At 38.2% G+C, this 26,108-nt stretch overlaps 1 protein-coding gene, 1 long non-coding RNA gene and 1 pseudogene across 2 annotated transcripts; all 3 read left to right on the top strand.

Annotated features, from left to right (window-relative positions):
• The first annotated feature begins 9,465 nt into the window (after positions 1 to 9,465).
• On the top strand, positions 9,466 to 14,789 carry LOC149814179 (protein NRT1/ PTR FAMILY 3.1-like). The gene is made up of 4 exons (XM_089988495.1): positions 9,466 to 9,666; positions 9,776 to 9,993; positions 12,127 to 12,689; positions 13,523 to 14,789. Exons 1-4 carry the CDS (start codon positions 9,549 to 9,551, stop codon positions 14,448 to 14,450), a joined length of 1,827 nt encoding a protein of 608 aa, XP_089844621.1. The 5' UTR covers positions 9,466 to 9,548; the 3' UTR covers positions 14,451 to 14,789.
• A 641-nt stretch (positions 14,790 to 15,430) lies between these two features.
• LOC149814180 (uncharacterized) lies at positions 15,431 to 17,975 on the top strand. Its single transcript, XR_016427841.1, has 4 exons — positions 15,431 to 15,532; positions 16,959 to 17,032; positions 17,446 to 17,545; positions 17,816 to 17,975. It is a non-coding gene; the product is annotated as an uncharacterized LOC149814180 (long non-coding RNA).
• Positions 17,976 to 18,242: 267 nt separating this feature from the next.
• On the top strand, positions 18,243 to 25,824 carry LOC149814181 (uncharacterized; annotated as a pseudogene).
• The last annotated feature ends 284 nt before the right edge of the window (positions 25,825 to 26,108 follow it).

The raw sequence follows: 26,108 nt of genomic DNA on the forward strand, positions 1-26,108 counted from the left end.
AGTTATGCAAAATGGAAAAATTCTTACCGTTTTTTTTACCCTTAAAAACAAGAGAGATTTTTTTGCTGAGAGTTTTTTTTTTAAGTACACTTTTTGATGAAGAATGTTTCCTGTCAACAAAAAATTTATTTTTACACTCTCCACCACCCATCTCAATACATCTCACCACTACCACCCACCATCTCACCATCACCACCACCATTCATCCACCCACCATCTCACCATCACCACCACCATTCATCTCACCACTACCCACCACCATCACCTCCTCCTCCTCTCTCTCATTTTTTCACATTTTCCCACCCTGTTTTTCTCATATTACACAAACAAGCTAAAAACTTTCTTTTGAAAAACATTTCATATGCAAAACTTTTTTTTCTCTTCCCAACGTGCCCTTAGAGTTGCCCAAGTAAACTTCCTTATTGGCCACAAGCTTTCCTGGGTATGGGGATCTTACCTCCTAAGTCCTAACATGGGGTGACCACTAGGGATGTAAACAGGTTGGACTCAGGCCAGATTGAGGCATTACTGAATCCGACCTAATTGGATTCAGAGTCAAAATCGGATGGAAAAAAGATAAAACCAAACCTGGATCCAACTAGCTTAAAACCGGATATTTACACTTAATCAGTTCGTGTTTTTTGTCAGATTCGGGTTTTAGTTGGATTCCGATTTGAATGCAAATATTAATACTAAACCTGAATCCAATAACTAATCGAATCCAGATTTAGCTACCGAAACCAATTCCGATTCAGGTGGGATGTCAGGTTACATCCAAAACCCGTTGGCATCCCTAATGGCCAGGGCTTGAAACTTAATAGAAGGTTATTCCTTGCTGCAAGATTAAAACTGAGTATACTCGGGTGGGTAAGAAGACTTAAAAGGGCTGCCAAAATATTATCCATGATGACCTTGACCTAGCCAAAAGAGAAAGAGTAAACATAATAAATACCCTTTAAGATAAGATGGAAGAATAGCATTAAATTTTTTGACTTGAGAGGCTTGTGCGATCCACGATAAAGGGTTTTCCCTTGACCTAGCAAAAAGAAAAACATAATCTTCTTAATTACTCTTGAGGTAGATGGAAGAATAGCATTACATTTTTTGACTTGAGAGGATTGCCCTGTTGAGGCTGTGACTTGTGACTTTAAGCTGAAGTGCTTGCGATCACTGGGGACCAACCTTAATGAATTGGGTGGTTGGTCCAACTCCCACCTATAGTTAGCAAAACATTGAACAAAAAAATCGTTAATTAAGAATGTATACATGATTAAAAATGTTTTGCACTAAAAAAATGCTTAAAATGGCATAACAATTTGAGTTACCAAAAATATATCAACAAATAACGCTTACAAGTCTAATTCAGATTTAAGTACGTGAGAGTAAGTACTCGCAGAGCACCCTCTCGGAGTACCTATTCCCATTTCCCACCTAATAGAAACTTTAGATTTTCAAAATTTTAAACTTTTTTTTGTTGATCAGACCCTATAGATATAGATATGATCTATAAGCATTATTCAGTAGAAAACAAGTTTTGGATAATGTGATTATAGCATAAGTGTATGTCGTTTAAGACCTTTAAAAATCAATAGCTCACAATGTATCAAAATTTTATGACTTAAAAAATCCTAATTCTATGTCCAACAAATATGATCCTAAGCATGATTCCTATCAAATAAACTATGTTGAGTACATCCATAAGGTACTCCTGAAGCACCTTAGCATTACCCTCTCTCTCTCTCTCTCTCTCTCTATATATATATATATATATATATATATATATATATATAAGGTTGTATCATCAAACACTTAAAAAGTCTGATGCTAAATAGGCTGTTTTTGTGCTGCTGATCGAACGTGCAATTAGTGATGCAAAAAAAAATTGTGTTTTTTGCAGTCTTTAGCGGCAGTCCAAAACCTCAGGTAATTTTTTTTTTACTCATGGCACTCACCCACGTGTCCAACCTCGTTCGACCCTTTACTCGTTCGATCATACAGGTTTTCATATATATATATATATATATATATATATCTTTGAAAATTAAGTTTAAACTTCCATTGAAAAGGTCATGTTCTAAGCAGAGTTTTGCCGACAGTCTGACTGACATTGAACTATCCATGATTGAGCATTGACCCTAGGTAACCAAATTCAAAGGGTGGTTGAACCATCTACGATTGGCCCTCGAGCTAAATTAAAGTCAAATGGTCGATCTTGGTTTAAGCGAGCCAAGTCGTTTGTTATTAAATGCAAATGGGACCCTTTTCCCTTACAATTACTATTTCCTAGTCTACTTAACTTTTTGACAACTACTAAAAGGTGCCCTTCATAATTTATTAAAAAAAGACTCCGAGTCATGGGTTAGTTGAGGGAAAGAAAGATAGTTAACCTTACCATCAATGATGGTCCATGGATGGCTTTCTAGACGCCCACAACAGGATTGTGGGCAAAGTTAATTAATCATTATTACAGATCATCATATGTTTTACATTTTTTTGTGCCAAAGATCTTATGGTCCTGATGTAGTGACAAGCCATATTAACAAATCACAAGAGTCTGAGAAACTTTTGGCCTCCTTTGGTTGTTTTTTAGTGCCTTTTGTTTAATCCATATGATTAAGACATTTTAGTTTAGCATTTAAAAAAAAAATTATGGTCAAGATGGGGTTAGACCGACCCCTACCAGTTCATTTATCAACTAAATGTTTTCAGTCTGAGAGGTGAGGGTGTTGGACATTCCCCCCTATCGCTAGTTGTGCTAGGTTTATAGATTCCTATATGATTATATGGAAGATTATATACGATACTATTATATTGTACTCCTCTACTTTGTTATGGTGCTTAATTAGCCACAATAGTTCTTTTGGCAAATGGGTGATGCAGCATATCACCCTATTTCACATTTCTTATAAGATCTAATTTTTCTTTTTTCTTTTTCATTTGATGACGGGGAAACCTCGCCGAGAACCAGGTCATTTAATGGACCCAGCATGGACCCAGCCCCCCAGCGACGCAAACCCTTGGTGGGCCCACGACCACCTGCCATGCGTGACCGGCCTTCGAAAGCTACGGATTTTTCCTCTATTGAGCTGTTTGCTTTCCGGGTTAAACTGGAAAATCAGGGATAACATGAGTTCATGAACCTTCTCAATTACTAAAAGCATGTTTGTGTATCATGGAGAGTGGGTTATTTTTCGCAAAAACACATCGACGGGCATGCATTTCTGCGAGGCCCACAGTGACAACACAATCAACAGAAACCTGAGTTTTCGCGAAAAACTCTCGATGAACATGTCATTTTACATGCTGGAGGTGGGTTTTCTGCAGAAAATGGTTCTCGTGGGGGGGAGAATCCGATTCAATTTCCACGGCAGTGGAATCAACGGGAAGGAGGTGCGGTGGCACCCCATTTCTTGACATGCTAATGCCCCCTTAAAACATGGTTGGCAAAAGCATCAGTTGACCAATGACTCAGTCTAGCATCGACCATGACTTGTTTGACTTATTCAGAGTCTAGCATTATTCTATGAGCTGGCTTAGCCTTTTTTTTTTTGAAAAGCAAGTTGGGATTAAGCCCGACCCCTACCAGAACAACAACCGCCCATGTGGCAGAGGAATTCGATCCTGGGCCTTCAGCTTGACACAGGGCCCTGCTTACGACATGGGATACCACCTCGGTATAAATACCACATGGCCTAAACTTGTCAAAGTATTAATGAATAGAGTTTTGACTATGGCCACAAATATCTCTAATTTTTAAAAATTATTATAATAGAATTGCAATATTTTTAAAGGATGATAAAAGAATTTTTTTCCTTGTTTTTATGTTATTTATATTTATATTTTTGTTTTACATTGTAGAATTTATAAAAACTGATTTTTCTTAAGAAAAACTCCTTTTTGCAAAATATCATGAGATTTTTCCTCACCAACATTTTCTTAAGAAAGAGATGTGTAACTGTGGTTTTGACCAAGTCATGAAATTGATCCATTGCAAGTTAACTTAGGTGAATCTTGATCGATACGCTTTGTTCATTTGCTCAGATTCATTAGTGTTTTTTTTTGTTGTTATTCTCATTTTTTGTTTACAAACAAAATATGAAAATTTCTATTCTCTTTTTTTATGATAAGCAACCCTCTCTAAGCAAGGAAAACTCTCCTCCCTATCTTACGTGGCCCCGCCTCTAAAAGCTACGAACACACCCGTGCGCCAGTAGAGTTTGATCCAGTGCATATCAGCACCCTCACAACCATTCCGCTGGCCACACGGGAAAATGCCCGTTCTCAAATTTCACATATTTTTCACCTATAAGATTGACTAATTGATTTACCTTTTTCTTTTTTTACATATACATTAATCATCATGATTGGTCAGATTCACCAAGTGATTTTAGCCAAGCCAATTAGCCAAACTTAACTAATTCAAGACCGAGTCCCGGGATTGCGTATCGTATCATGTGATGCCCCAAGTGCACCTTTGACTGTAGGGCAAACCACCAATTTGAGTCCACACGCTTTGTTCCATTGATGGTTCCAGCATCAGATGCCCCTCCTACACCAACGGCTTTTCTTTCAATACAGCATCAGAAATAAATGACAAAAAAAAAGGGCACCATCCACTTTTGTTCATTCACGGAGAACAAACAATCAATGCACGACAAAAAGCCAACTGAAAATGTTGACCGAAATGACAAAACTGTCTTTACCAAATGCAGTTCATTTCCTTACCAGGGCTGCACAACGAGTAGAGATCAGGCATGACCAGTTTAAGCTCGGTTCGAACTTGTTAAGGAAATATGTGACCCAAGCCTGAACAATGGCTCAAGCTCAGTTCACATAAACAAGCCGAGCTTCAACAGGCAATTGAGTTCAGTTATGCTCAGGCTTAACCAGTTTAAGCTCGGTTCAAACTTGTTTAAGAAAATATGTGACCCAAGCTTGAACAATGGCTCAAACTCAGTTCACATAAACAAGCCGAGCTTTAACAGGAAATTGAGTTCGGTTATGCGCGATTAACTCCATTAGGATCCTCTACATATTCTCTTGAGTAAAGAAACAAGAAGATAGGTGTTACCTTAATGGTTTAGCTGTTGATCAACTACTTGGAAGGTGTTAAGTTTAAATCCTATCATTAGGCTTATTGATTTCAATATATATATATATATATATATATATATATATATATATATATATATATATATATATATATATATATATATATATATATATATATATATATATATATATATATATATATATATATATATATATATTGTCAAGCCAAGCCAAGCTTGAGCTCTACTTTTTTGGATGAGCTTGAGATATGGGCCATTGATCTTGCGAATTTGATGGGATGGATCAGTCAGGTGGTGTTTGATTGCCTTGAAGATCTGAGAACCTCTTGGGTTGAGAGGATTTGGTGCGGGGCCCATGTCAGATCTGACCCTCAAGCAAATGCTGGATCTGTTTTTCCTAAAATGCCTGGAATCTGTGGTGTTTTAGGGGGAAAGGTTGGAATCAAATCTCACATCGGGCTCGAAACACAGCTTAGCATTTTCAAAGATTGTAGTGTGTGTCATAAGCTTGGCATTTGTAGCATGTTCAAAAGGCCAATGCTTTGCCTCGCACCGAACCGGGACCGTGAAATATGGGACCACCAATCCATTATACTTTGGAACCGCCCCATTTGGTTTGAGGTTGATAGATGGATTGGTAAAAGTTGCACTACCTTAGCCAAGAGATCACAAGGTTGACTCTATCATGGACTCGTATGAAAGGATTGTGTGTGTGTGTGTGTGGGGGGGGGGGGGGGGGGGGGAGAATAGCAATCGCACTAAGGGAGTTTCCCCAAGTGTTTGGCTCTATATGGTGTGAGTGCCCTAGTGGTAGCAGATCATGATAATTTTAAATTCGATGGCCCAGATTTGTGGGCTGGATGAGCATGGACCACAGGTCCACCATTTATCAAATAAGGTCTTAACAGTTTTCTGTGATGAAATGAAGTATTGATTGAGGTCCATATTGTAATTAAATTAAATCACAAGGGTACTTGTTTTAGTACCTTATTTGAATACAGATATATTTTTTGAAAAAAAAATGCCCTAAAAAGGTTCTTTACTATCTTCAACTTCATGTCCTCGTCGGAATACGTCTGCATGTGTCTGGCGGTATTTATCTAGCCGTACGTAAAAAAAAGATCAAAAAGTAGAAACTAACATTAAATGAAATTCTTTATCAAAATTATTAAAAGTAATTCTCTAATATATATATATATATATATATATATAGGTACTAGCTGCCTAACACTTTTCTACCCTACAGAGTTTTTGAAGAGTTTTTCAAGTTTTCCTCAAGGGCACTTTGGAATAGAGAAAATTTTTCATAGAAAAATAAAGTTTTGCTTAAGAGAGCTTTTGATATGAGAAGTTTTTAAAAAAAAATTCTTTTATTTGTTTGTGTAGCATGAGAAAATGGAGTGAGAAAATGTGAAAAAATGAGAAAGAGGAGGGTGGTGATGATGATGATGATGAGATGGTGAGTGGTGGTGAAGAATGCAAAAATAATTGTTCGCTTGGTATGAAACATTCCTCCACACCCCCTCCTATGAACGAAGGAATGTTTCATATCAAAAAGTGTACTTTTTAGAAAAACTCTCTCATTTGAAAGGGTTGGAAAATCCATAAGAATTTTTCCATTTTGTATCACTTTTCTTACATCTTTCTTGCTTCCAAACCTGCCCTAAATCTTATTATACATATGTGATCTATATGCCTGATTTTTTATAAGAATTCACTCCTTGATTATAATCGGACGCAAAGATAGGTTAGTGTTAAAAATCAATTGTCTAAATTATTTATAAATATTCAAGAATTACAAAATTTTGCTTCTACATGATTAAGTATTTTTTTTCCTATCAAATTGATCATGTTTAACATATCTGTAGGGTTAGATTGGCCGAAAACAATCCCAAAACAATTATTTTTCCATTTTAGGCTAGAAAAGTTGTAAGCAACTACCTATATATATATATATATATATATATATATATATATATATATATATATATATATATATATATATATATATATATATATATATATATATATATATAAAGTGGTAGTTGCCTGACGCATGTGCGTGATGAAAGATCAGCGTGAGCCAGTGTATAAAAAAGCCTTTAGTGATGCTTTTAAAACTAAAGGTTTTAGTAGATTTTTTACCTTTATCGGCTTCAACCCCTTTATACACAGGGCGCGCTGTTGAGTGTTGCACGTGCGATGGACACTTAGCAGTGCGTCTTGTATATAAAAGGGTCTTTAGCGGCCTTTTTGAAGTGTCTCTAAAGTTTCTGTGGATTTTTTACCTATAGCGGTGCTTCAACCCCTTTATACACAGGGCACACTGTTGAGCGTCATGGATGCGATGGACGCTCCTGGATGCTCAAAAGCATGCCCTGTCCATAAAAGACTTTTAGCGGCGTTTTGAAGCACCGCTAAAGTCTGCAACAGTTTCATCTAACGCCTACTCATTTTCTCTCTCTCTCTCTCTATATATATAAATAAAGTTCGGGGTTAACGGTTGGGGGTATGAAAAGACAAGACACCCTTAATTTGGAATGAAATTACACCGTAACCATGAGCTCATCTATTGACTTATGTTTTCTACTAGAGTCATCAGCACGAAAAATCACAACAAATATAATATATACTTAAAATTACGATATTAGTTCCGGAATCCAGATTTAAAGGATAGCAGATCAGATGATCTGTCAAATGACTTTAAGTGATTTGACATCTTAACCGCTTCATCGAGGCCCTTGTGTAGATTGTGGACGGTGAGGATGCCGAATCACTTTTCTAAGAGCGATTTGGCAGATCACTTGATCTGCTCTCAATCTAAAGGACTTCTATAATTCCATGAGCTCCAAAGTTTATATAATATCGTAGGGAAGAAAATCCCCTTGTGTCTCAATGAATAGAGTGATATGTCAATCAGTATCTTCTCGAATAAAAAAGACATTTGGTTATCCAACCCAATGACATTCATTGTGATTAATCCCAAAAGTTCATGACAAAGATAGATAACACTTAGATATAGCGGCAGTCAATTTTTTGAGATTAGTGACACCTGTCTAGGTGCCAAGCACAAAAAATTCTCATTCATGCCTCCTCTACTCTTACTTTTCCGAAGCTTTCATGAAAACAAAATTATCTATTTTCAATTCTAGACAAAGAAACCACCATTTTGTTTCTAGCTTATCCCGTGACAGAACAAGAGTTGCCATGTTGACTGTGTCCTTGTTTCGGTGTCTGCAGTGTAAAACTCCATGAGTACTCTCTCCCTGCCCACTAAAGATAGTTTTTTGTTGGCTTCTGCATTTGCAGCAAATTAAGGAAAGCTCGTTTCATGTATGGAGTTTGCGACATCCTTTAATTTGAATGCCTTAAGCTGACCCTCCTAGCCAAGCATGTCGAGCCCTTGTGGGCTCTTGAACTATCTGTAGTTAAAACCATTAATGTTATCATAATCTAATGGAATCTGCTGCAAGCTGATTCGTTTCATGGTCAAATCAGGCCCTGGTAAAAAAACTAGCCTGAATCAAGCTGAATCGGGGTCAAATAAGCGTTTTTCTATTTTGTAATTTTTCTATTTTTACATTTTTAAATTCAAAAAATAAAACGACCAATTCATCCCATTCAATTGGAGCCTAAATCAGCTGATATTGGGTTCAGAAACAACATTGGTTAAAACCATGGAATTGGGTTTACAACGGCTCTCCAGCGACATGTCAATGTCACCTAGTTGGCGGGATGTCACAAGTTCAAAACCTAAGGGCTGTGTCCCTTTCCGCACGATCAAAGCTGGGTGTACTCACTGACTCACTGGAGGTCAGCCAATGCGCTGTGGGTAACGGGGGGGGGGGTGTTCAAAGGTTAGGTGTGTTTTTGTAAATTTTAAAATTTTATATTTTAAAAAATGACCAATTCATCTCATTCAATTGGAGCCTAAATCAGCCGAATCTTTGAATCAGTTTTTAAAATAGATTGGGTTCAGAAACAACATTGGTTAAAACTATGGAATTTGGCTCCCGAGCGACATGTAAATGTCACCAAGTTGACAGGATGTCACAAGTTCAAAACCCAAGGGTGGTGTCCTTTGCCGCAATGTCAAAGCTGGGTGTAATCCTCGGTGGGCAGGAGGGACCTCTAGGGTTTTATGGACAGGAGGTCAGTCAAGTAATGGGGTTTCAAAGGTTAGGTGTGTTTTTGTAAATAGGTTAAAAGTGGGGCGCGTTTTTTAATTCAACTCATTGAAGATGGGCATGACTATTGTGGTCATTATGCATTTTTTTTTCCTTTTAACATATTTCCGAACACCTAAAATCTATGCCCGCTCATTGTGCATTGCTTGTACACTTTCTAAGGCATAAATTACTATAAAATGATGGCCTCTACACTCACTTTCTAAGGCATGTTACAAGAGTCTCACTCCTCACCCATCCTACCTTATCGCATCCTGCACACTTTTCTTTTCCAAGTTCCAACTGAACCATGCTCCCTTGTTTCCGGTCCAAAATCAGGAGCTCTTCGCCGGAAAATCCAGCTGAAACAAACATGGGCTCCAAAGAGAAGAAGAAAGGAGGAGTTAGGACAATGCCTTTTATTCTATGTAAGTCCATTTGTTGGCCTACTTATTTCCTTTTGTTTTTTCATAACAATGTTTAGATTATGATTAAGAAAAAAGTACGTGATTAACATCTTGCTGTTGGTTTTCTCAGCCACTGATGCATGCGATAGATTCGCTGCCACCGGGATCTCTGCTAATATGATCACCTACCTGACTCAAGTGCTCCACATGCCTATGGTTCAAGCTTCTAATACACTCACAAATTTCGCGGGCACCGCGGCCTTAACACCGTTGATAGGCGGGTTGATTGCAGACTCCTTTGCCGGCAGATTTTGGACCATTGCCTTTGCTTCCATCTTCTATCAACTGGTAAACATTAGCAATTTAGCATTACTAGACAATTAGTGATTAAAACTGTGGTTTGTCCACTAAAACTTGTGTGCCGTGCCATGATCTAGGACGTAAATCTTGTAGATGAAGGACCTAGATCTAAACCATTGATCAGAGAGAATCGGTGATCGGCATAGGTCTTGTCTTAGATGAGTGACTTTGCTAGCTTGAGCTTTGGCATGAGCTCTGTTTATGAGTCTGTTTTTGCTTGGCTTGAAAATAATTTCCGTGTTAAAAAATAGTTGAACATTTCCGGTAAGAGGCAGAAAAATTGGAGCTCCCAAACTTGCTCAAGTTTCAATTGATGCCCAAGGTGAAATTTTTTTAGATCATGAAGATGGGGCAAGTTTAAAATCCGAGCTTCTCCTAAGAAGGATTGGAAAATATTTTGAGTAAACTATACCCCTTGAAGAGAGTAAAATAAAATGAACATGTTAAAGCATAGCAGCGATGGTCCCCTTGGTCAGTAAAGAACTCGTATGGTATTTACCATGCTTGATGCCCATGTCACAGGGACACATTTTTTTGTGGGTAACACGACTAGATACGCTCAACAAGATCACACAGGACGCTGGCATATATTAATATTTTTTAGTAATTTTTTATAAATGTAAATGATATTTTACTTAAACTATGTTTCTATGTATTAAAATATCCATGTTTTTGTGTCCTTTTTTTAATCAATCTTTGAATGTGTGAACTCGTGTCGCGTCGTGAGTCGTACCCGTATCTTTGTGACATTGCTTGGTGTCCTGGTTAAGGGTTCGAAGCTTGAAGCCATCATTCTCAGGTTCATTAAAAGGCATCATTTAATGCTACACTGAACTATAGTTGTGGGGCATGGTTTGGGGTTGTGACCAGACCAATGAATTATTTAGCTGAGCCTAAAGTCAACACTAGTCACGGGCTGTATTCAATATGATTGAATTGGGACAGATTGTCAGAGTCAATCCTCCCCAGACAGTACTGCTGACACTTAGACTTCTGTGTTATTCCATAGTGGAAACACGGATCAACTTGCAATTCCATGTCTCTATATTTTATCCTGTCAACCCAAGTCACATCATGTCCATGTCTTACAGCAGCAAAAACAAGGACCAACTTGGGGACATTAGATTTCCTTGGAAAACTTTCCCAACCTTCAAGTGTAACCCACCAAGATCTCCAATTTCTCCTGGAAACTGAGGAAAATTTGAAAAAAATGCTCAAAACTGTGGAAAAGAAGTCTAAAATCTAAATACAATCTAGGATTCAAAATCTCAAGAAGAAAAAAATTCTGTGGCAATCAGACGCCTGTCCATCGCCAAGATGAGCTGTGAAAAAAATATTTAAAAAAAAAAAAACTGTCATCATACCACCCACCTATCAGAGTTATCTTGTAGACCACCAACAGAATGAAAGGCTTAGCACACAGTATCACATGGTACAAATTTTGCATGTGCAATCTAGTTGAGAATCAGGTTCCATCACATGGTACAAATTTTGAGCATTAAGTACTTGATTGCCCTCCATCAGGCCTTGGCCCCAACAACTGTCAGGCCTGTCCCCAAGATGGAGGGTGATCCGGCGCTTAATGCACAAATATTTGTGCAATCATATTGCACCTGATCTTTTCACTTGGGTATTATTAATGCAAGATGTACTGGTATCGTAAATGTGTTCAACACGATTTGTTTGTTAGGAATTACCCTTTAGATCACATTTTTTCAATGTAAAAGCAGATTTTGTACATGTTAGGCTGTCTTTTTAAAAGCTTGAAAATTATGCTTGCATGTCACGCGCACATGAAATAAAGATGTTTATTACTAAACAACCATGAAGGTCACATCTGTAGGGTTTGATCTGCTAAAAAAAAAGTTTTGCCTACTAGATTGCACATGCAATACGCCCGTATGTGTATTTTTTCATTCTTTTACATATTTGCTATTACCCTTAATTATTTAAGTTATCGATATTTTGCCAATAAAAATATGAGAAAACAAAATATCAACTTCTCAGGAGAATTTGGCTGCTGTTATAAAAAAAGTTGAAAGAACAAAACGAAAAAGTGTGGATTATATGGTTTAGTCCGGACCAACTTTTAAGACCTTAAACTTGGTTTCTTCTTTGCAGGGAATGCTATGCCTGACCCTGTCTGCTGTCCTGCCCGGGTCCAGGCCTCCACCATGTTCGGGTCAGCAAGCATGCCAAGAGGCATCAACATGGCAACTATGGATCCTATACTCCTCCCTCCTCCTGACCTCCATTGGCTCGGGTGGACTCAGACCTTGTGTGGTCACGTTCGGAGCAGACCAGTTTGACTTGACCCAGTCAAAGAAGAAGAAAGACAAGACATCAAATTTCTTCAATCTGTACTATTTTTTCATGGGCTTGGCTAGCCTGCTGGCCCTGACCCTTGTGGTCTACATCCAAGACAATGTGGGCTGGGGTTGGGGCCTAGGCTTGCCAACCATCGTCATGACTATCTCGGTGGTTGTCTTTCTGCTCGGCTACCCTCTCTATGTGTTCTACAAGCCGTCTGGCAGCCCGATGACCCGGTTGGTTCAAGTGATCGCCGCGGCCATAAGGAAGAGGCGTTCGATCAGACCAAGTAATCCCAGTGAGTTGTATGAGAACAGGGAGCTGGACGCTGCAATCTCAATCAGTGGAATGCTTCTTCACTCTGATCAATACAAGTAAGCACAAGGGCGTGGTCTCCTTTTCTTTCCACTCTACAGTGCATCTAGACGGTCAAGGTTGTCATGGTTTGGATCGGACTACATGCGGTGTGGGTAGATCCAGATCCAGTTGTGTTGGGCAGGCATGACCTTCTGGCTGAAAACCAATGTTCAATTTTGAAATTGAAAAACCTGGATCTATTCTGGAAATGCTTTTTCTAGGTAAGGGTCCTAGTTGGGTATGGCTAGATCTAACTAGAAACCAGCGCTATGACCCATTTTGAATTTTGATTGGGTTTTGGTTGGCCCATGGTCAGATAAACCCATCGACAACCCTTTTTGGACCTCTTTCACCTGATTTGAGCCTACTAAGTTGGGTCCAAATCCAGTGTTTGTGCATTGCTATGTAACAACTATTGGCGATATTTTGAAAATAGCATGATTTTATTGGGATATTTTCAAAAGCTGATATTTCCCCCAAAAAACAAAGATACCTTCAAATATATTTTCTAGACTGAAAATATAATATTAATGCAATGGAACCGTTCTTTAGAGTTAGTATATCTTTAAATGTTTTCTTCGTAGTTTTTTATATTTAATATCTTCTAAAAAATGGATTTATGCCAGGGTATTGCAAAGATTTTCCTACGAAAACTAGAATATTGTATTCATTGCCAAGATTTTCCGGATTTCAAGATTTGTGACATTGGTATGAAAGGGTCAGGGATCCAACGCATGATCACTCCAAAGCTCATCATAATCAAAGATTATGGGGGGTGTTAAAATCATATTCATTGCTTGTTCTGGGAAATCACTTTCTCGCTAATGGTCTTTTACTATGTGATTTTCAGGTTCTTGGACAGAGCAGCCATAATAACAGAAGGTGACTTCATTGCACCTGAGAAACCCAAGCCTTGGCGAATCTCCACCGTCCATCGGGTCGAAGAGCTAAAATCGATCATCCGAACACTTCCTATCTGGGCCTCCAGTATCTTACTCATCACTGCCTCTTCTCACCAACACACATTTTCGATCCAACAGGCTCGAACCATGGACCGCCGCGTGTCTGGATCCTTCAAGATCCCCCCAGCCACTATGAACATCTTTAACACACTCTCTTTGCTACTGACCCTTGCTATCTATGACCAGATCATAGTCCCAATCAGGCGTAGATATTCTGGCAAATCTGCCAGAGTATCCTACTTACGGCGTATGGGCATTGGCTTGACCATATCTATTTTGAGCACCGGTGTGGCTGGATTCGTTGAAGTCAAACGTAAAACAGCTGCGGCTAGGGCCGGGCTACTTGACCAGCCACTCTCAACCATACCAATTAGTGTCTTCTGGTTGGTACCTCAATACAGCCTTCATGGCATAGCTGAAGCATTCATGGCTGTAGGACACCTAGAGTTTCTGTATGATCAGTTCCCGGAAAGTATGCGAAGCATTGGGATCGCGCTCTTTTGGATCTCGCTGTCGGCGGGAAATTACTTAAGTACATTATTAGTAACACTAGTTCATAAGTATACTGGTAAGAAGCACAATTGGCTGCCTAACCATAACCTTAATAAGGGAAAATTGGAGTACTACTACTGGTTAGTGACAGGGATCCAAGTTGTGAACTTGGGGTATTACATACTCTGCGCATTGTTTTATAGGTATAAGCCCATAGAGGTGGTGAATCCTGAGAACCAGGCGACCAATGGCGTGGACAGTAACGGACACGTTGAGCTTGCAACAACCAATGGGAATAGAGAGCGATGGATAGCAGACCCTTAGGCGGGTGCGGTGCGGCCCGAGTAAGATGCTTGGATGATCCGAACGGTGATGGCCTTGTGAAGCTTGGAGACTGGAGTGTTCAGGCCTAATGCATGCCTTTGTCTTAACTGCTGAGCCAAAAGAGACTTGTATGTACAGAGTTTGAGGAATAGGGCTAGATATGTACCAAAAGCCAATGAGGAGGCACATATAAGTTTAATTCTCAATGCTGATGTATCTAATCTACGATCAAGAATGCTTGATTAGGTTCGGTTGGTTAACTTGAAGCTTCAGTGTTTTTTCTTGTCTTTAAAGTTATTATAAGATAAAAAGGCAAATATTGCTGAGTTTTGAATATGTCCATATTATGTCCACATTTTAGTTCATTCTCGTGTCACATGGATACGGATACGATATGGTGTGTTACAAAAGGTAGGATAGGATGGCATGTATTTTTAGTATTTAACGTATAGCTTACATTTTTAGTAGCCCAGACCAACGATCCCAAACCCAAATAATATATGTTGGATCTGGAACAAACGTGATAACAATTATTCGGGTCCCAGTCAGAATCAGATATACATGTACCGGGGTATCCTGGTTGGATTCGGGTATAACCTGACCCATTTTAGTTTTCCACTTTGCAATAAAAGATTTTTACTTGTTTTCAGTGGATCTGGAACCATAAGGCCTCACATTTTATCCATATCCGGAATGCCACTCCAAGACGCATATCTCATTTCAGTCCTGAACCGGACCTGTCGTTCAAATTTTGGGTCCACTTCGGAATCACGTATGATCCGACCCAGTTTCCAGTTTCCGCCCTAGCTATGAGCCTATGACTCTATGCACCGTATATGGATACGGATCCGGCACTAGTGTTCGAACAAATCCGATTCCAGTGCTTGGGTATAAAAGAAGAGTATGCGCGGGAAGCTCAAAACGGATCGTTTTCTCTGATCTCGTTTCTTCCTCCGTTCTGATCGTTAACGCTCTCTGCGATTCAGGACGTGCCGATGGCTTTGATCTCCGTCGCGAATCGTCCGTCGCTCTCCTTCGTTCTCCCGAAGTTCGAAACAAGCGATCTCAGTGATCTCATCGTGGTTCAGATCTCTTCTCCTTTTCGTTTTCCCCTTGTTCCTCTAATTACGTTCGTAATTAGGCGTTCTTGTTTGGTTTAGTGCGGGAATTGGTGATTGTGAACGATTCATCTTCCCTGGTTTCTCTTTCTTCTTTCATTTTTTAGTCATTTAGATCCCTTTCTTTTTTCTGTTTTCTCCTTTGCTGTTCTTCTCTTAATTAGTTCCAGGTTTTTGCTCTGCTCTCTGATCGATTGATGGCTAACCCTAGAAAACGGATCGTTTCTATGTCTTCCTTCTCCTTTCTTCTTCCGATCTGGTCGTCAATGATGTCTCCGATTCAGGACACCCCGAAGGCTTTGCTTCCCGTCGTTAATCGTCCAAAACGAGCAACCTCAGAAATCTAATCGCGGTTCAGATCTTCTCCTTATTGTATTCTTTTCGTTTTTTTCCCTGATTTCTCGATTACGTTGGGAATTATATGTTCGTGTTTGGTTTAGTGCGGGAATTGGTGATTTTGAACGTCGATCTGCCCTGTTTTTTTTCTTTCTTATTTCATTTTTAGTCATTTAGAAATATCTGGCTTTTTCCGTGCCTTTCTCTTTTTTCTTTTTTTTCAGAAACGATCGTCGATTTCGTGTTTGGAATCATCATAGTTTTTCATTTCCTCGGTATAACACTCTTTGATTTTGTAGGAATTGTGAATTCTAGGAATGTCTTTTATTTTTTTGTTAAACTTTTATATTATTTTTCTAGGATTGGATATTATGTGGATCTATTTGCATTAGAGTTATCATTTTCTTTTTACCTTTAGTTATGAGTCGTCTGATTTTAGTGACTGTAAAACGTGCCTTCTTTTTAAGTTGATAGTGCCGATGATTTTGGCATTTTGCCATAAGATATATATATATATATATATATATATATATATATATATATATATATAGAGAGAGAGAGAGAGAGAGAGAGAGAGAGAGAGAGAGAGAGAGAGAGAGAGAGAGAGAGAGAGAGAGAGAGAGAGTAGGTGCTTGATGATTTTTTCTGCTCTTTCGGTGTTTTTTTTGCTGTTTCGACCCCATAAGTGTGTTGGGCATGGTCAATTTACGAGGAATCCACACCTGGATCATGTGTTTTCGATGAAAAAAATGATACTTGGAGCCTAAAAAATTTACAAAGATTGTGGACTGTTGATTTTTCGAACCTTATAAAAACCCACCCTTGTGTCGAAATCAAACACTTCAAGGGCTGATCCTTATAAAATCAAGTACATAGATCACATCTGTAGGGTCAGAATTTAAAAATAAAACGAAAAAAACCTGAAAAACCCATCAAGCACATATCACAAGCACCTACGCTCTACTCTCTCTCTCTCTCTCTCTCTATATATATATATATATATATATATATATGCGCTAGACATTTTTATAATTTTAACTGTACTTTTTTTTAGGTGGTTGAAGAGAAAGATGCTGTCTTGAAAGTGGATGTGTATCAGGTGCATATGCAGATTTTCTCAATGTCGAGGTTGATTTCATTTTGTATGAAATGAGATTTTGTCATTAATTTCATTGAGTGAAATGGGATTTTCTCAGTGTGGAGATTAACACGTGTTTCTATGTCACTGATAGAATTACGATCAGACCTTATTGATGTTCATTTGTATGAATTTAAGAGTTATGAACATCTTCTCATGTATAGGCATGCAACATTTTGAAATGTTCTGGATGATCTTGGTGCTACTAGAGTATCCTAGAAGAGGTTTTGAATCAAAATCATACTTCTCATATTATAGAACAAGATGTGTTGCCACATCTTGTAAAAACTTAGCTGGTTGGTGATGTGCATTCAAGTTCTCCCTTTCTATTTTTAACGTCAGTATCACTAATTTCTGTGGTATCTGATTATCTTATACAGCACACGTGATGTTCCATCTACAGTGACCTGAATTACTATCCAATGGTGTACTCCATGATGAAGAAGTTTCTAATGAGAAACTTGCTGCAAAGAACAGCCGATCCTAGCTCTATCAACCCCTAGGTATCCTTAACCCTGGCATCAATTTGCAGCAACAATCTGGTTCTAATGGCTTGGGAAGTAATGAATGAAAAATACAGAAAGTTGTACTTATATTGCTAGCAAGAACAAGTGCTGTGTCTGAACTCTAGTCAGGCTTTGTGCTATGTTAGTAAGATGTAAACATGTATTATTAGTCATTGACTCATTGTCAATTCTCACCTGTTTATCTTTTTAGGTTTGTTTCTGTTTCTTTTTCTAGTTTGAAAGGTTGATTTTTTTTCTCAAATGCAGGTCGTTGGACAAGCAAATCAGGTCTTAGGATTTTCTCTTTCTAACCATGGCAATTTTAATTCATCCATCACCGGAGCTTGCGTTGAAAACTACTGTATGAGTTATGAACACTTTTCATCAAAGCTACTTTGAAGCTTCTTATATCTCCCAATTTGTAATATTTCTCTTTTTTTCATTATGTGCTTCCAAATGAATCCCTCTAGTAATGTTGTTATGTCAGGTTTTGTACCATTTCATGCTCAGCCAAGGTTTTAAGTTAGGTGATATGTTCAGTGTTAATTTGGTCACCGCTGCAGGATAGGTTCTAGTGTCAAGGCACATGATTCTTCTATAACTTGTTTCACATGTGGTCTTTGTGAAGTTGATTCAAACACAAAATTTCTACAGATTGTCAATTCAATTGCAACAAACCATGTCATGATAGAAGATGGGTGCTTGGTCCAAGGTTCTGTTATTTGCAGTAATGCACATCTTCAAGAGCGTGCTTCTTGAAAAAGATTGCAAGTAAATTTAACTTACTGCTCACCCAAACTCTTATTTATCTACTCACTGATATTTTCTCTAGGTTGGAGCAGGTTATGCTGTCACCACAGTGGGAGAGCCCAGCAGAGTTCTGGCCAGAATGGAAAAAGCTTGATTATTGTTCATTGTCCAACAGAAGATTGGTCTGAGCTTCAAATTTGATTAACTTTTTGGTAATTTTGCCTATAAATTTACTTGATTGTGGGAAGCGTATTATTTATATTCCCTGTTAGTTTTTATTCTTTATGGGTGGATCCTTAAACTTTGTTATCTTTGTTTCATGATCCTGGTACTGGAAATATTCCTTTTTTTTTATTTCTCAAAGTCCTTTTTTCTTATTGTTCTGATGAATAAGCTTTTCTTATGATGTGCAGTTTTGGTTAGTGGAATAAGAAGTGATATCTCATCCATAACCAGAGTTTCCAAAGGCTTTGCCCTTCCAGGTAAATAAATAAACTTATGATGTCACACTGCAACTGAGCTTGATTAAGCAAACTTCTTGAGTGAAGTATCATCCACAACCATAGTTTTCCATGTGTGAATGGCCAATCCATGCATATCAGGTCTCACTGGAAAGGCCATGTGCAGCTGAGATCTCTGTCCTCTAAGCTTACTAGAGTTTGATTTAGCTGTCTGAAACTAGAGGAGATACTTGTATCCTTGAGCAGGACTCTGGAAAATCTGGATTTCCAAGTCTAGTGATTGCTCTCATAACGAGGGAGATTTTCCTTTTATTGAATTATTTATTTGTGTAGTGTTGTTGGGGTATGCTCCAGCCCTTTCACTAGCTGACAATGTTAGGCTTTAAACCTATGTCGCTGGAGCACACTAATTTGGCGGCTCGGTGACAGAACACGACATATGACAGGTATCAGACACCATAAGTTTAAATCTTAATATTCTAATATTTTATTGTTTGACGCGAGACATTAGTTTGCATATTTATATTTGAGAGGTTTGAATCTTATCTCATAAAACATATATTATGTTATAACAAAATAAATTATGTTTTCATGAATTAAAACACTTGAAAAATATGCCCTCCTTACCTGATTTTTATAAAAGCCACATATCCATGTCTCATTTCTGTATTGTATCTATGTCCATGTGACAGCTTTAATGGAACTTAACATCTGTATAATGGTATGAAGTAACCTCTGCAGACGTTTGAAGATAATGTGCTAGGCTTAATTATTGTTGGTTAATGGGTTAGCGACCGTAAAAGGAAACCAGTGTATTCTGAAAAGATAAGATTTCCTTGAACTCTTTCAATTTTCATTGATTTGGGGACAACAATATCCTTACAAGTTTGCAAATTTTAGGTTTCAGTGCCACTCAACCTTCACTTCCAATCTGATTTTTCACTGAGTACCTTGCCTACTATAATATTTATGCAATTCAAAGCACATTGATGCTTGTCAAGAATCACGGTCTTGTACTTGTGTGTGTTTAATTAGGTCAATTTAGTATTTGTGTGAATTAAGTGGGCGTGAAGACTGGAATAAAATATGCTGAAATACAAAACAAGGGCTTAAGATTATAAACACAAAGTGCAAATACACAAGTCTCACTATGGGACAATACAAGAGCACAAAGGTACACCATAAACACTAAGTGCATTCAAGACATCAAAGAAGTAAAGAGAGGAACATAAGGATGTAAAAATAATATCTTATTGAGCATGAATGCTTAAGAGAAACATTAAATACAAGAGGGAGACAAAAGGAGAGCACTTAGAGCCCTTGGGATCAACCCCAACAGCTATAAATATAGCCGTTGGGAAGGTCCAAATGGCTCTAAGAGCTAAGGATAATAATGCCCTTAAAACAACAAAACAAAAAAAGAAAATAAAGAAAGACTAAAGTGCCCTTAATTGGCACTTCCTATTAGTGTTGTAAGTATTGTATCGTACGATGCATATCATTACTTTTGAATTTTGTGATATGATAAAAACTCGTATCGTGATACGAGTGTGTATTATACCTGTATTGGGTGTATCTTATGATACACTCCTATATTGTATCGTATCATACGATACAAGGTGTATCATACGATACACCTTCGACACACTTTTAAAAGGTTGAAAGTTAGTAATGAATTGTACAATGTTTTGAGGTTGAACATCTTTCATAATCTGGTAAAAAATACTCAACAATTTATATGTTGTATTGGGTGTATCAGACAAATCAATTGATTTAAAAAATATGGTTCCTTTAAAGCAATAGACAAGAAAATTTATCAAGGTCCTCAACTTTATGTCTATCCACCCATCTATCATGATGCTACACCTTTCTCCATGACTGCCTCATATCATCACAATATGCCTTAACTTCTTTCACATTAGCATCTAAAATTTTCTCTCAAAGCATGATATAAAGGCATTTTATATCTAGGTCGGATACTGGTTATGGTATCTGCCATGATTTGAAAATGAAAGAAATTTGCCGCATCGAAAGAAATGCATGCATCATAGAACCATCTCCTAATCGTGACATCTGCTTGCTCGACTAAATGTTGAGGAGTCATACCAGTTTGAATGTCGGAATGCGCCCCAAGAGTAGTCATAGAAGGGAAAAAACTCTTAATAGATCCTCTAGCTCTACCTCATAGTCCTCCTCTCAAAGAACTTCGTCTTCTTTCTTCTTTTTTTTTTGTGCCCATGGCCGCTGTCATGACGTTACTGCTAGCACCAGCCACATCTTTTTTCTTCGCTACAAAATTCTTACTTATGATCCTATGCTATGATCTCAGAAATAGGGAGCTCATCTTCATAATACACATCTTCCAAGGGCTCTACATACCTATTTTTGCCTCATTTATCTCTCCTTATTCATCTCTCTTGGTTTTTTCCTCTCAAATCATCAAGTAATTGCTAGCATTGTCATTTTACGACATACGACAATTTCCTTGAGATGCATGCTTACTTGCACATTATAATGTATCCCGACTAAACTATGCTTCAACCGAGAGATATCACTCGAAAAGAAACTTTGACAATAGTTGCACTTGATTCTTAATCGGTTTTTACTCACTACTTGAGTGCCTCATTGTTATGTCAGATCCTTTGATGCCATCTTCTCCTAAAAACATTCAATAAGAAGCAAATAATAAGGATTTTTAACTTAACTCACTTTCTTGAGTGAAAATATAGTAGAAATGCACTCTTAAGAAAATTGCAAAAGCCCTCTCCTACGAATTGACCCTCAAATTGATTTCACAGAACCTAATTCATGTGGGTTCCCTTCTAACAGTCTCTAGACATTTGGAGAACTCGACCCTCAAGAAGCCTTTTAAACCCAAAACAAAAAAAATTGATTTTTGAGTTATTTTTAAGTACGCCAGACATGTATCATACGATACGACATGATACAGGAGTGTATTGTATGATATATCCGATATGGCTATGATACACTCGTATCGTGATACATGTGTGTATCTGTGAACATCCCAAAATTTTCAAAAAAATTCAAAAATTTCCTTTTTACCCCTGACCCCCACCTTCTGAGCAATTAGGTTAATCTCTATTCATTTCTCGGATTCAGTTCTTGGTTGAAGATTCGAAATCCAACTTCATTTTCCATATTTGACCCAATCTCGAATCCAGATCTGATATATGAATCCAATTCTGAGTCCAGATCTTCTATTTTTCAAAAAAAAAAGAAAAAGCAATTCTCTGTATTGGCTCAGGTATTTTGTCCAGACCCAATCTCATTTCATTTTTTTTTTGAAAAAAGCAATTCTCTGTATTGGCTTAGGTATTTTGTCCAGACCCAATCTCATTTCATTTTTTTTTGAGATCCAAACTTGATGTTTTTCTCAAAATCTCGGATCCAGATCCGTTTTGAAACCCAATTTTAAAATCAATCCCGCTATTTCACAAAACTCTCTTTTTGTAAAGTCTTCAAGATTTCAAATTAAATATTTTTGTAAGGCTTTCAAAAACCTTATCTGGACCCCATATCTTAAAACCCTCACGTTCCCCTCGTATTTTTGGGTTTTTCTCTCAAAAACATAAAAGAAAGATTTTAGAAAATAGCCTCACTCTCTTTTTGAGAAAACTTTGTAAAAGAAACCATCTTTTTGAAAAATGAAGGACTCCTGTTGAAACTTTTGTAACGGTCTCCCCCGTTATAAACTAACGCAGGGGGGAGACCTTCTCATCGATCGCATACCTCTATCATCCATTTTCGCCTGATCCATCGCACACCCCTCTCATCACTCTCGCTTCTCCTTCTCCTTTTCCTTTTCTCCCCCTCTTCTTCCTTCTTCTACTTCCCTTTTCTTCTCACCTTTTGTCTGTATCCTCCCCTTCGATCGACTGAAGGAGTCTTAGGCTAGCAACAATAGCCAAGGTAAGACACTCCCCTTTTCTTATTTTATTTTCCGTTGATCTGTGTGTTGAGGCCTTATTGAATTCATTACAGATTGTGTGTGTTAATTCCATGTTATACATCGTTGCTCTTGTTACCTTTTTCCGGATTCAGTAGTTCGATCACATCATATGATTATCTTTGTGGTGTGCATCTGTGTTCTTGGGCAATCAACATCATCATTGGCATCGGATGTTAAAAACTCATTGCATCGGTTGATGTGGTTTACATCCGTGATTGCCTTACATGTTGGTAATCGGTGATGCCTCACAATGACATCATCAATTCACCTGGACATTGCATTTCAACCAAATTATTGCCATTGGTTTCACAACATTATTGACTGTTTCAGCATCATCCACATCATCTGTGCACTTTTGCATTTATTTTCTTAACCTTCGTATGTTTTGATTCAACATAATATTACCATGCATCTCACGACATTTGCATTGGTTCCCTACCACAACATTATCGTCCATTTGCTGTAGCATCATTCATTCATTAGGCTTCGTTTCATCATCCTGCATCTTTGCATATCATGGCACTCCCGATCTCCATTATTCCTGGCACAACATCTTCGTCATCACATTGCAATCTGCAATGACCCTGCGATCCCTGTTCATTTCTTTTACTCCACCGCGTTCCTTTCTTCATTGTTTAGCATTGCTTGATTTCTCTGATTCATCATTCATCACATACTTTGATTTGTTGCTTTTTCCTTTTATTATGTTCATCGAAATCAGATTCCATCTCTTCTCATTTCATCTCATCGCATTTCTTCAATCTACTGCATCGGTTTCTTTTATGCATCGCACGTTGCATCGTCATTTGTTCCTTTATTTCATTTGGTTTCTATCATATTGCATTGTTGCATTTGTCCATCTCATTCACTGCACCGTGTCCCTTTGATGTTATGGCATAACATCAGGTCTATACACACACTGCATAATGGTGGTCTGCAGCATCCTTTCTTTACAATATCTGCATTGAATCATTAGATACGTAGCCTGCATCTGTGCGTATGTCTACAATTTCTGTATTGTGATTTGTTTCCCACTGCTATGCATTATTCATGTTTCATTCTTTTATTATTATTATACCTATCTGTTTTCCTTTTTTTTTACTTGCATTGTGTTTAAATCAGTACTGCAATACTGTTTCTTAGTATCATATGAATCATCATATTTCTATCCATATTTGCTGCTCAATTGCGTTGTCCATCTAGCACCATCCAGCATCAGCCTCTTCGTTCACCACATTCCCTGCACATTTCCATTGCCCCCACTCTGCATTGCACATTAGTAATATCCTGATGTCACAGGGATTCGGCCAGACAGGTGTCGCACTCGTGTCGACGCGACACGATGCGCGTGCGGGTGCGGCACCGCACGCAGGGTAATTTTGGTCAATTTTTTTGATTTTTTTTTTAAAAAAAATTGCCCCATGAAATGGGCTGCGAAATTTAAAAAAAAAATTTGCTGACAGCTGACCACACAGCGGGACTCGCCCCTTGCTGGATTTTGATTTTGGCCTTGATAGCTTCAATCTCTTTAGAGTTTGCCTATTCCCTGACGAGGACTTCCAGATTCTTCACCTCTCCCCACCCCTTGCTGGATCCCTGCAGAGAATGAAAGGACGGAACAACCGAAGCGTGGATGCTTGCTTGCTGTTGCTGCTCTTGTTTTATAAAGGGGCACTTGTGTCCACAACATCTGACAAGCTTTGTTGGCATCCCGATCTTTCTTCGTCAGGATTTTCTCTCTCCATAATAAATGATAATGGTGGTGTATCTTTGGTGGCTATTAGTATTCACTTTTCTCCTGACGAGATGGGTGCTCTAGCCGTAGCCTGGTGTAGACCTCTCTTTTCCACATGTCAAATCCAATAAATTTCTTTTAGCTGTCATCTAGAGTCCGCCGACCCCAATTGTTTGGGATGAAGGCGTTGTTGTTGTCATCCAGAGTCCAGACCGGAGATCTGTGTGCAACTGTATATAAAATGAAATTTGAAGAACCCTAGGCAGTGGCGGTGGAGCTGTAGGCCTCGTGAAGACTCTCTCTCCAACAAACCACATCAAACCTTTCGCTTATATTTTTTTTCGTGAAGACCAGGGAGTTTCAGACATGATTGAATCATGACAGTCAGCAGAATACAGCAGCCTGGGTCGATCAGATCGCTAATCCTTTCGGTTCATCAATTTTGTCCCGTTGTGCCAAAGTACACAACAAGCAGAACGTGGGTAACAAGTCTTCAAACAAACACACCAGCAAAAAAAAAACTGGTTATAAGTCATATATATATATATATATATATATATATATATATATATATATATATATATTTTATTTTTTTATTTTTTTTTTTTTGCCGCACCCCCGCACCCTAGTTTTTTGGAAGTGCCGCATCCCCGCACCCGCACCCATGTGACATAGAATAGAATATATTCGGCTAATATTGAAGAATTATTAGAACCTGGGATGATGTGTAGAGAGCTGAGAAAAAAATGATTTGTTAAGGGAATCCTTGTCACTTGAACAGTCCAAGAGTAACCAGTTAATCAAAAAGTTGGAGTTGGATGCAAATTTCCTTTCTGAAGCTTGCTCGAAGGATAAGAAATTGATAGAGGAATTGGAGAGTGAGCAAAGGAACTGTTCTTGTCTAATAGATTTCTTGCGGGATCAATTACATTTGAAGAATGTAGAAGCAAATTGTGTAGCTGAGTCTGTATACGACCTTGAGTTGAAGCTTGCAGAAAGTGGCCATTGGAATGAGAAAGTATGTCAGATGAGAGACTAACTGGTAAAATCTGAACCTGATCGCTTAATTTTGGTGCGAGAGTTAGAGCAGAAACAATTAGATCTACAAAATTCATCAAGGTGCATAGATAAACTGGAGGCAACTGTTTCATCCAATGCATTAGAATTTCAGTGTGAGATAGGGAGTTTGATGCTTGATCTTTCTGCTTCTGAGGAGGGATGTGCTCCAGCTAAGAGATACAGTGAACAAGCTGCAAGAAAAACAGCTAAGATGGCTTCATTATTAAGACAACTAGAAGACTGTGTTGTGGAGAGTCAGCACATGATTAATCATTTGGAAAATGAGAGGGAGTCATTATAGAGAGAAACCTTATCATTCTTAGAGGAGCATATTGAGGAACAGCTGAAAAGTAGCATTCAAAGTGGAACCGTTGTTCTTATGGACTCCCATCATTCTGTTTCCATTACATTAGGTGGTGAGATGCCGATGGAAAAGAAAATAAGAATTCGACTTGCAGAAATCGATTTGCTGTCAACATGCTGCAAATCAGTTTGCTGCTGAAAGTGATTCATGGACCCACTATGCTGTGATAAAACCAACTTAAGAATTTGAGCAACTGCGAGTTCAACCTGCTGAAGTTGAAT

This window comes from Nuphar pumila, chromosome 15 (assembly GCF_984573655.1).
Source record: "Nuphar pumila chromosome 15, dmNupPumi1.hap1.1, whole genome shotgun sequence".
Taxonomy (NCBI): Eukaryota; Viridiplantae; Streptophyta; class Magnoliopsida; order Nymphaeales; family Nymphaeaceae; genus Nuphar; species Nuphar pumila.